We start from the raw sequence: 12089 nt of genomic DNA, 5'->3' as shown, positions 1-12089 counted from the left end.
AAATTCAGCAGAATAGCCTTGGAGACAACTCAGAAACTACAGCTGGTCCAGAATGCGGCAGGCCAATTGTCAGGGACTAGCCAACAGCAACATATATTGTCCATTTTGAAACGACTACATTGGCTGCCAGTTTGTTTCCAAGTTCAATTTGAGTTGTTGGTTATGATCTTTAAAGCCATTCATGGCCCGAGGCTCACAGAACCACCCCCTCCTATATATTCCTGTGTGCCAGATATAGTCTGCAGGATGCCACCTGCTGGCTGGAAGCCCAACTGCAGCCCAGGCCTTTTCCGCTGTGGCTCCCGCTCAGTGGAAATGAGCCCCGTGAGCCTTCTCTTTGGAGATCTTCAGGAGGCCCTGCAAGCAGCGTTTGTCCGCCAGAGCTTTTGATGGGATATAAACAGCAGGCATCTATTTTATTGGGGGGGGGGGCGCATTTTTAAAAAATCTGGTTTTAATTCTGAATGTTTTAATAATTACCTGTAAGTTGTCTGGTGCCAAGGCAAGGTATAAATATTTTAATAAATAAATACATGTTTAAAAAGAGAATTCAGGCAGAAAGAATTTGGACTCTCTGTACATAGGTGAACCCTAAAAGAACCCCAGATGCACATGTCCATGCATCTCCACTGAGTATCTTAATTGGTATCCCATCCCTGTGGAGTTTAGGAGGAACCATGAAACCGTATGGCCTGCAATATTCATCCAACCCACTGGAACAGATTCTTCCAACTCACACAAATTTGTTTTGTCATATAGGGAAACATAAAGCCATCAGGCCAAGCTCCACGTTGATAGCACTGTGAAGTCTGTAACTTTATAGGCACATTTAATTCCATGTACAAAAACTAGTAGAAGAGGAATTAGAATGTTTAGAAAGATTCAGTATCCTGGAGAAGATTCAAGGGCTGGATCTCTCTGCTTGGGGCTGTTCCCATGTCCGAACAACCAGGAAAAATCATAATTTTTTAAAAAAAATCTATTTAGTTGCTGCATTGGGGAGGGGAGGAACCTGTTCTGTTTTGTTTTGTTTTTTAAGAAAAAATGTTTTTAAAGTTCTTTGTGTGGAAATGTGCTTGCCCAATCAAGCTGTAAAGCCCATGGTTGCTAATATAATCTCAGACCTGAATGGAGGAAACATACTGGGTGTGATCACACAAACAGTTTGGCTTGACATAGCCACCCCTCCCCTCTGGATTATATGGGCTAGGCTTCCCAATCCCCAGGTCCCAGAGGGGGATCCCCCGGTTTTACAGGCTTCCCCCCTCCCCCAGCCAGCTGGCCGGCGGGGGAAGCCCCGCCCCCACAGCCATTATGCACCTCCATGAATGATTCCCATAGGGAATGATGGGGAATTGATCTGCGGGTATTGGGGGCTCTGGAGGGGCTGTTTTTTGAGGTAGAGGCGCCAAATTTTCAGTATAGCATCTAGTACCTCTCCCCAAAATACCTCCCAAGTTTCAAAAGGATTGGACCAGGGGGTCCAATACTATGAGCCCCAAAAGAAGGTGCCCCTATCCTTCATTATTTTCTATGGAAGGAAGGCATTTTAAAAGGTGTGCCGTCCCTTTAAATATGATGGCCAGAACTCCCTTGGAGTTCAATTATGCTTGTCACACCCGTGCTCCTGGCTCTGCCCCCATGTCTCCTGGCCCCACCCCCAAAGTCTCCTGGCTCCACCCCCAAAGTCCCCAGATATTTCTTGAATTGGACTTGGCAACCCTAATATGGGCGCAATTGTAACCTGTGGAGTTTAAGGAAACAGTGCCAAATTTTATGTATATTATATCTGTCTATCTGTCATCAATTCAATTTGCTTTATTACGGTCCATGACCAAACACACAGTACAATGCAGACCAACAACACCCCCAGAAAAATTGTAAAAATCTAGAGGGACCTAAAAAGGTAAAACATATGATATAAAAAATACAGATAAAAAATTAAAAGATTATACAGCTCCAATAAAATATTAACTAAAATACACTGATTAACATTTGTTTCAGTTTCAATAGCATTTATGGTAGTATACAGAGTACTCAGGGATTAAAGTAAAGTATATCATCTATCTATCTATCTATCTATCTATCTATCTATCTATCTATCTATCTATCTATCTATCTATCTATCTATCTATCTATCTATCTATCTATCTATCTATCTATCATCCATCAACTGAGGAAGAGCTGACATCTATGACAGTGTGATCCCACCTTGTGACACTTGAAGTTTTGAGAATAACAACAAACCAAGTTCAGAAATCATTGTACTTGAAACAGCAATTAAGTCTATACAGCAACCATAATAGTTCAGGCCTGTTGCATTTGAGAAAATTGGGGCCTCAGTCCTTCTGACTCCTCTTTAGCCAGGCTTCTCATGAGGAAGATGCACCACATCACAGCTGTGTCTCTTCGTTCGGATGTCCTCTCTGTTCTTCACAGGAGCTTATGGTATCCCTATAACGAAAATATAAATACAAAATATTCACAGCAAGGAGTACTTCTGTGGTGAGAGTGCTTCTCCCTGCAGCTTCAGGCCTTCTAGTCCAGAAGAGGAAACTATTTATATAACATCCATTTCAAAGAAGCTCAACAACAATCAAAATACAGACTTTCAGCGATTATTATAAGAAATTCTCATTCCTATAACAAAATATAAATGCAAAATATTCACATCAAGGAGGGCTATGGTGAGGGTGCTTCTCCCTGCAGCTTCAGTCCTGAAGAGGAAATTGCACCTTTTCTTCCTTATACGGACGAGGCCTACTCTCTAGCTCCCTCTCGTGGAGTCAGGGTTACACAATCATGTGTGCACATCTGTCTCCCATGCTCCATTCATCCTGACCTTGCACTAAAACAACTCCCACAAATTAAATAGCCACTGGCAAATTCCGGTGGCTCCCTCAGCAAAGCACTTCTATAGCAGGTTTCTGGCCATCTGATTGCCCTGGTGTCCCATGGAAATGCATGAGCAGTGTGATCATTCCACCTGGTTTCTGGCACATCCTTTCCCTACCAACCCCACTCCAGTGTGCACTTCAGTGCCCCCAAAGAATGTGGCCAGGAGCACACGTGCACTTGTCTGCTTCTGCAGAGACACAGGAATTTGAAAAACCCAAACCAACTGCATGTCAGTGGTTGCAGTGCATTAGCAATGTGGACAGCCAATCATGGGCCTGCAGCGCTATGATGCTGGCTTATGGGGTGCTGTCTGAAGGACATAAACTGCCCAAACTCAAGCGGTTTATTTAAAGCCGAGATCCTGCCACCACAGCCCTCCCGTCTGACCGCACCCATTCTCCAAACTACTAGTTGCTAACCACCTTAGAAGGTCATCCATAGACTTCACCGTATTTACTGAATTTTGCTTTCTCTCCTGCTGCTGAAATTTTTGCAGATGTAACCTGGGAAACCTTGTCTGGACTAGCTGTGGTGCTGTCTTAGCAACAATATTCTTTTGTTTGAGACAGCTCAACAATAACACGAGGACAGACTTGAAACTGTTCTGGATGGGCTTCAGCAGTGCAATCTCACATTAAATCCTGAGACGTGGGGATATGAGAACAAACTAGATTTTGGAGAGAGATGTTTCTCCGCTGAGGGATCTCTTAATGTAAAGAAAATGGCAGGCACATGGGTCGCTGCGGACCCAAGTATTTCATCTGATATAGACATTTATTTGGCCTTGGTATATACAGTACGGTCAATTCATCCTCTGCTTTGGCAGGAACTCACCAGCAAGAATAAGGCATGGGCATGGATGACCGAACATCAAACTCGCCTTGAGACATATGTAACAGACAGGGCGTTTTTGCACTGACCTTCAAGTGGCGCGACCACCCTCTTCACACCGGAGGATCTGCGCGGATTTCGCACAAGAAGCGCCAGAGCACCCAAAAGAGCCGGCGACTTCCGTCGCAAAAGCCGCTCAAACGTTTTCCTGCTTCTTGGCAGTTTCCATTTGAGCGGGTTTCGCGACGGAAGTCGCCGGCTCTTTTGGGTGCTCCGGCGCTTCTTGTGCGAAATCCGCGCAGATCCTCCGGTGTGAAGAGGGTGGTCGCGCCACTTGAAGGTCAGTGCGAAAACGCCCACAGTAATTGGCAAATGTGTTAACCTGGTCTGAGGACCTTGATTAACAGAGGATTCAAATGGAATTCTGCAGTTGAGTGTGGCAGTTAGAACCGTTGAGTGCAGTTAAGCAGGGAGTTAAGCAGAATGAAGGAAAGAAGCTTATGCCTGTTTAAGCAGTGACTTCCAAGAGATCTTTCTCCACTAAGAGTGTGCATAAAAAAAAAATTGAATTTTTTTGGATTTGGATATATTGGACCCAAAAAGGGGGGGGGGAGGGGATTCCTGGAAAACCTGAATTCCTATACTGGTATGGTATTTGGATTTGGGTTTGTTTGAAAACCCCAATTTCGTCTGGCTCCATTATAGTCTATGGGACCATTATAACCTATGGGAAATCTATTTGGGGGTCTGGGGGCTGGCTTTTAAAGGTAGAGGCTCCAAAACTTCAGCATAGCTTTTGGTGCCTCTCTTATTTATTTATTTATTCTATAACTTATATCCCGCCCTTCCCACAAAGTGGCTCAGGGCGGCTCACAGCAACGACAAAACAATAAACAAGGTACAAAGTTAATACATTTAAAAGTCAAAACATTTTAAAAACCTAAAAACCTTAAAATCTTAACATTAAAACTATCCAGTATATTTCACTAAAATCTGATAAGCTACATTTATCTAGTCGGCATAGGCTAACCGGAAGCTTCATTAGCAAATGAAGCTAATGTAACAAAAACAGCACACAAATGATGCATGGTATGGAGCACGTGCCAAATGAAGAAATAATTGTCCCTTACCATACAGCCAAATGTAAAGTCTTCCACCAACTCAGGAACCCTTCCTAGGATGGAAGAGGCTTGAAGAAGCCATTGAGGCCTCTTTAGGAAGGGTTGACCACATACAGACACCACCTCGGGGCCTCTAGCGTCAGAGGGTATCGTATCTCAAATCATGAGATGCTGCTGATAAGGAGCAGGAGCAAGTCACAGCCTTCATGCCTTGCTCAGGTGCTTTTTTGGAGGCTGAAAACTGGGTGTTGAACTACATGGACACTGGCGTTGTCCAGCAAACCTTTCCTTAGCATGCTATCAAAATTGAGCCATCCAGTTTTTCTCAGTTCTTCTGCATGCAATTTGGGGTCTGAGAGAGTGGAGCTGCAATGGGGGGGTCTCACCCCTCAGTGTTCAGATGATATCCAGACCATTCAGATGTTTGTTTATTTGTTTATTTTAGTAACAAAATTCATTGCAGGCTCTTGGTTTTTGAATGCTAGAAATGAGCTGATATTTGCATTGATTGGGAAAAAAATTGTCTCTGGAGACCAGTGTTTTGCAGTCGCTAAGTGACAAACAACAACAAATGACTTTGAAGGTCACAAAATACTTGATAATCGTGATAGCTCATTGGACCATTAGTATTTTATTTGGTATTTCTGTAATTTTTTTATGTGCATGTGCACATGCACCTGGAATTCGTGGCAACCTCTGGTGACTGACCCGTACTAGTGGCCTGGAGGATATTCAGGGAGGTGGCTGAATAAAGCCTGCCCCTGCCTCCTGACTGCTGGTATTCCAAGGTGGTCTCCCATCCAAGTACTTGCCAGAGTCAGCCCTGCTTAGCTTCCGAGATCTGATGAGTTCAGACTTGCCTGGTTTATCCAGTTCAGGGCAGACTATTAGTATTTTAGTCATGTTTCCTGTTCATGATGCCGGTTAAATGAAACAGTCATGCAAGTAAGTTACAGGATTCATATACCCACTTTGTTGTCTCCAGAAGGGCCATCAAGGAGGCTAACAGATAAATAACAAAATTGCATCTTAATAGCCGTTAAACTCAACAAATACACATAGTTAAAACCAGAGCTAAAATACACATGCAAAAACATAAAATCAACACAATATTGTGCAGGAAGAAGGGAAGGATCACTGAGTTCTGTTCTAGCAGAATTGTGCTATCATGTTGGACAGACTTCTAGCTGTACCTTCTTGCTGTATAATTTCTGTTCTTGTAGGTTTTGGCCAGGACTTTTTTTGAGCAGGAACGCAGTTCTGGGCTGGCTTGGCGTCAGGGGGTGTGGCCTAATATGCAAAGGAGTTCCTGCTGGGCAATGCTGATGCCAGGAGGTGTGGTCTAATAAGCAAATGAGTTCCTGCTGGGCTTTTTCTACAAAAAAAAAGGCCTGGCTTTAGCTATATCTCTATCACTTTGGAAAACGATGCTGGATTCTTCTTGATCTTTTGAAATACATCTTCTTAGACTAGAACTATTTACTAGTTTGGCCCAAATACCCAGGCTGCTGCTTATTATGAGCGCTTGCCTGAATTTCGCTTATTGAAAACTAAACAACAATTCTACATCTTAAGGGTGTGTGATTTCTATGCACGCTAGATGTTATCTAAAGCCCAGATGCTGTTTGTATGAAAAGACCTTTTCCATTTCCAATTTCCCCAAGCCAAATGAGCTTAAGATTGTTTTCAGTGATGTTGGGCCGTAATGAAATAAACTCTAGACTGAACTGTAGAAAGTAGCAATGACCAGAATGTCAAATCACCCACATTTCTATCAATTTATTTCCCCCCCCAAAGTGCATGTACAGCCTCCTGGCGCCACTGGGCAAGGGAGTTGTCCTTTTCAATGAAAGCTGCTGGGATACAGGGGGAAACTCCTCACCTGTGAACTGCCTGTTCTGTCACTCATTGGAAACAGGCAGGGGCAAGTCCTGGAGAAGGAGACGGATCTTGGGGGAAAGACATTTCCTGCTGCTCAGTTTACCTCCTGCTAAATACAATTCCAATAAGAAAGCCAAAGGTTTGAATGTTCATGCCTCTGGTCATCCTGTGCTGGTATAGTGTGCTACAGTGGCCCTTGTTGACAGAAGAATCCTTATTAGCCAGTTTGGTGTAGTGGTTAAGTGTGCGGACTCTTATCTGGGAGAACCGGGTTTGATTCCCCACTCCTCCACTTGCACCTGCTAGCATGGCCTTGGGTCAGCCATAGCTCTGGCAGAGGTTGTCCTTGAAAGGGCAGCTGCTGTGAGAGCCCTCTAAGCCCCACCCACCTCACAGGGTATCTGTTGTGGGGGAGGAAGGTAAAGGAGATTGTGAGCCGCTCTGAGACTCTTCGGAGTGGAGGGTAGGATATAAATCCAATATCTTCATCTACCTCACAGGGTGTCTGTTGTGGGGGAGGAAGGGAAAGGATATTGTGAGCTGCTCTGAGACTCTTCGGAGTGGAGGGCAGGATATAAATCCAATATCTTCATGTACCTCACATGGTGTGGGGGAGGAAGAGAAAGGAGATTGTGAGCCGCTCTGAGACTCTTCGGAGTGGAGGGCGGGATATAAATCCAATATCTTCTTCTTATCTGAGACGGAAGTCAAGTTATCCAGATTCACTGTTTGCCTCCTCCCTTTTATCCTGATTTCTGATGGTCTAAAGATTCTGTACATTCTTGTTAACAAATCTGCGTGGAACCCCAGACCTTGTGAGCCCCACCCCATCTAAAATGAATGAGTGTCTCCTTCCAGATAACCAGGGGCGTAGACGTTTCAATTTCCGGGGGGAGCCACTGACATCACAGGGAGGGGCCTCCATGATCACTACCTATAAATTTATGGAGCAGCTCCCGCCCCATAAATTTAGGGAGCACCTAAGCAATGCCCATGGACCGGGCCAAACTCAGGAAAAGGTGGGAGTTTGCCAGTGGTTATAGTGGTATCTCAAAGGTCTCTTGCTGTGTCCTGTTTTTGAAATTCACTTTTAAAATAGTCACTTTAAGATCTGCAAATATACATATCATGTGCTCATAGAACTGGATCCCCTGGTCCAATGTTTTTGAAACTTGGATGGTGCTTTGAAGAGAGGTACTGGATGCCATGCTGAAAATTTGGTGCCTCTACCTCAAAAACCAGCCCCTCCAGAGCTCCAGATACCCACAGATCAATTCACCATTATACCCTATGGGAATCGATCTCCATAGGGAATAATGGAGTGTCCAGCAGACATTTCCCTTCCCCCCCACTGTTTTCTGATGACCCTGAAGCAGGGGGAGGGCCTCCAAACTGAGGGATCCTGTGCCCCCAACTGGGAATTTGCAACCCTATGCCTAAGTGGTGAACAATTGTCAATACACACCTACTTGACCAAGTCTTTAAGAGTGTAGTCATTTTGAGAAGAAAAAAAAAGGCTTGCTGGGGCCATTAATTTTCAATTGGGGAGGGACTGTGGCTCAGTGGTAGAGCATCTGCTTGGTAAGCAGAAGGTCCCAGGTTCAATCCCCGGCATCTCCAACTAAAAGGGTCCAGGCAAATAGGTGTGAAAAACCTTAGCTTGAGACCCTGGAGAGCCGCTGCCAGTCTGAGTAGACAATACTGACTTTGATGGACCGAGGGTCTGATTCAGTATAAGGCAGCTTCATATGTTCAAAAGAATCTGGTTCAGCATCCACTTAAAAGAATGTAAACAATCACAGGCTGGAAGAGGACCCAAAATATCTGCCAAAAGAACCTCCAAATACTATAGCAATATGTATGCAACGTAGCAATACAGTGTTATTCCTCCCCTCAATCATTAACTAGTTGAACAAAAGTTTGAGTCCAGTAACACCTTTAAGACAAACAAAGTTTTAGCTCAATTAGCATTTCTAAAAAGCTGGGGTTGTAAAGTCATTAACACCACTAATTGCTTTGCAGCCCAGGGGGAAAATCACACACGGAGACCACCACCCCATTCATGTCTTTGAAGATAATGATCTCTCCTCCTTGAAAATTTAAATTGGAAGCCCCGAAGTCCTGTGTTGGTTGCCCGGAGGGGGCTTAGCCCCTGCCAGGAAAATCTGGGAGGGGCTCAAGCTCCAGAGCCCACACGTAGTTTAGGCCTATGCGGATAACAGAACTTCAGCCAGATTCAGTCTGAGCTCTCCATCTTCTTCCTGTCTTGACTGTGCTTCCTGGTGGCTCAGGGAGGGATGGTGGCTCAGTGGTAGAGCATCTGCTTGGGAAGCAGAAGGTCCCAGGTTCAATCCCTGGCATCTCCAAAAAAAGGGTCCAGGCAAATAGGTGTGAAAAACCTCAGCTTGAGTCCCTGGAGAGCTGCTGCCAGTCTGAGAAGACAATACTGACTTTGATGGACCAAAGGTCTGATTCAGTATAAGGCAGCTTCATATGTTCATATGTTCCTGGAGGATTGCAGCAGTGACCGCCCCATCTCCCCCCCACCCACTCTAGTCACATTCCTTTTTAACCACCCCAGTGTATCACATCCCCCCCCCCAATTCTTTTGGTTGTGTTGCTAGTATCTAGTGATCATTTTCCATGTCAACCCTACCTCTTCCTTCTGGTGCAAGCCAACTGCTTTGGGAAGGTTAAACTGACTTGAAGTTAAGGCTTCCTACTCTTCTTGTTGAGTCACAGAAGTTATGATGAATGCTAGAAATATCAAACATGTGGAACAAGCCCTGCTGAAAAACGATCAGCATGGTTTCTTCAGTACAGAGCCCTGACTTACCAACTTTTTAGATTTTGCTTAGTGCTAACAAATCTGTACATAAGAGTGACCTGGTAGACATTAGAGGCTTGAACTTTCAATAATTTTTAATAGATACCAAAAATTCCTAGGACAATTGAATGGTGATGGAATAAAAGAACAGGGCCTGTTAGGAATGAAAAAGCAGTGAAAAAGCAATGGGTAGGAGGAACAGATAGTATCAACAGAAAGAAGTAAGCAGTAAAATTTCCTAGGGATTTTTACTGGGTCCAGTACATGTAACCTAGCATGGTTGGTTTTCTCTCAGAAACTGTAATTGTGAAGTGTTCCATTTTCAGTGTTACATTCATGGTATTTGCAAATGCATCAAATGCACAAATTTACCAGCAGTCAAATTATGTGGAATTTGTGAATCTTAACTGGCTTTAAACGGCTTTCCTACCATACTGGCCACAGCTAATGTCTTTGTCTGTCTGTCTCTTTATTTTGCAGAAAAAATTCCAGATTGCAATTGAATAGGGTGAGAGTAGAAGATGCAGGAGAATATAGCTGTGAAGCAGAGAACGTGCTGGGCAGGGACACAGTCAAAGGCACGATCAGTGTGAAAAGTGGTAAGTGGAGAGTTACAAACAGAGTTCAGCCAAAGTAGTTCAATTCTGGTTCTTTTTTGCATGTGGAATTTGTGAGCATCTCCAACCAAGTCTAGAGAAGTGTCCTTTTGTAATACCCTCTGCAAGAACTCTGCCATCACCTTAGGGATGGTACAGAATCTATACAAAAAATATACAACATAAATCCAACAAATAATTCAGATTCCTGCTCTGCACCCTTACCTGCTTTCAGGTAAGGGCAGTGTTTAGGATTCGAATGAAAGAGAAAAAACGTCACCTGTTTGTCTTCCCCATAAAACCCACACATTTTGTCAAGAAAACTGGAAACTTTCCAAAAATTCCAATCAATTCAGATCTTGATTTGGACATTTTTGTTTCCTTGCAGCCAGCCAGCCAGGCTGATCTACACACTGTTTCTTAGTTTAGAGGGAAGCTGCTGCCTGTGGTGAGAACTAATCAATACGGCTCTGGCATAAATGTTGACCTCAAGCAGAGGGTATTCGACTAGGGATGCTGCAAATTTTTCAGTGAACCTGTTCAGCAGGTGAACCGACCTTGTTCGACCCTCACAATCAGACTGTGAACTGATCGGGGACATGTTCAGATTGCATCAAGCTACTTGAACAGCTGCCAAACAGATTTGCAGCCGCCTTTTGGTCAGGAGCTGACTCACAGTTGATTGGAGGGATCAGCTGGGAGTTCTTATCCACCCACCCACCTTCATCAAGCAGCTTCTCAGTAAAGTCGCAAACGGGAGAAGCTCTTCTTCCCCTCCAAGCAGGGCAGGGACAAAAAGGTAGTGCTTTGAAGGTCTGCATTGCAAAATGAAGAGGCAAAGGAGCTAATTTCGTTCCTTTACTCTGCAGTCCAAGAGAAGGGGAATCAGTTTGACTTCTGATCACCCCTCCCGCTTGCTGCATCTCAGGATGGTGGAGCAGATGGGCTTCCATCGGATCATCTGGGAGCCCCCAAGCAAAACTTCCCCAGCAGCTCAGAAGCCAACTCATGGCTGATCCCTCATATTCAGCTCACCTTCCATGGCATCCTGTCAGCACCAGTTGTCACGATCGCAACACCAAGCACAGGCGACTATCACCGTACCTTGTGGTGGAGATGTGCAAACCTTCCCTATTACTACCATGGAAAGGTGTTCTTTGTCCTGCTTTCCCCCATATTCATATGCAGATACAGATCCTAATATCAGTGTGCTTTTAAAAAAAGTGATTTTTATAGAAGCTCCTGAGCACATTGCCCTCCCTGAGGGTTTGACCGGCTTGTTGCTGAGCAAGCTGCTGGCCTTGATTTACACTTTCCCCCTCTTGTACAGCAGTTTTAGGGGAAGCAAACTTCTGGGGGTTTTTTTCAGATGTGTAAACTTTTAGAGGCAGATTTGAGACACATGTAAGCATATAGGTTTTGCTCTGGAAAACAAAAACTAGATATTCTTGTTACGTCTTTTCTTTGGGCCACCCACTCTGGTTTACACAGCGATTATGAGGCCCAATTTAAATGTGAAGCGAGCAAGGCTAGTCACAGAAATTCCTCATGTAACTTTGTGCCAGCCTGGGTATAATATAGTGGGTTGGGGAGGGACGGTGGCTCAGTGGTAGAGCATCTGCTTGGTAAGCAGAAGGTCCCAGGTTCAATCCCCGACATCTCCAACTAAAAAGGGTCCAGGCAAGTAGGCATGAAAAACCTCAGCTTGAGACTTTGGAGAGCTGCTGCCAGTCTGAGTAGACAATACTGACTTTGATGGACCGAGGGTCTGATTCAGTATAAGGAAGCTTCATATATGTTCAGAGTCACCTCCAACCAAGAGTGGTCCAGCTGCAGGACCTTGGACAGCTCCAAGACTAACACTTTTGGGAGGGACGGTGGCTCAATGGTAGAGCATCTGCTTGGTAAGCAGAAGGTCCCAGGTTCAATCCCCGG

General features: G+C 44.6%; 1 protein-coding gene across 5 annotated transcripts in view; it reads left to right on the top strand.

Annotated features, from left to right (window-relative positions):
* The window catches only part of NRG2 (neuregulin 2), a 277373-nt gene that overhangs the window by 178818 nt on the left and 86466 nt on the right, over positions 1-12089 (top strand). For all 5 annotated transcript variants that reach the window (XM_060254104.1, XM_060254108.1, XM_060254107.1 and 2 more), the window contains exon 3: positions 10039-10157. In XM_060254104.1, the coding sequence (XP_060110087.1) occupies positions 10039-10157 (119 nt within the window). The remainder of the gene's footprint in view (positions 1-10038; positions 10158-12089) is intronic.

The sequence above is a fragment of the Heteronotia binoei genome, chromosome 14 (assembly GCF_032191835.1).
Source record: "Heteronotia binoei isolate CCM8104 ecotype False Entrance Well chromosome 14, APGP_CSIRO_Hbin_v1, whole genome shotgun sequence".
In the NCBI taxonomy this organism is placed as follows: Eukaryota; Metazoa; Chordata; class Lepidosauria; order Squamata; family Gekkonidae; genus Heteronotia; species Heteronotia binoei.
Note: the sequence above shows the minus strand (reverse complement) of the source record. Positions and strands in the feature narration are given on the sequence as shown.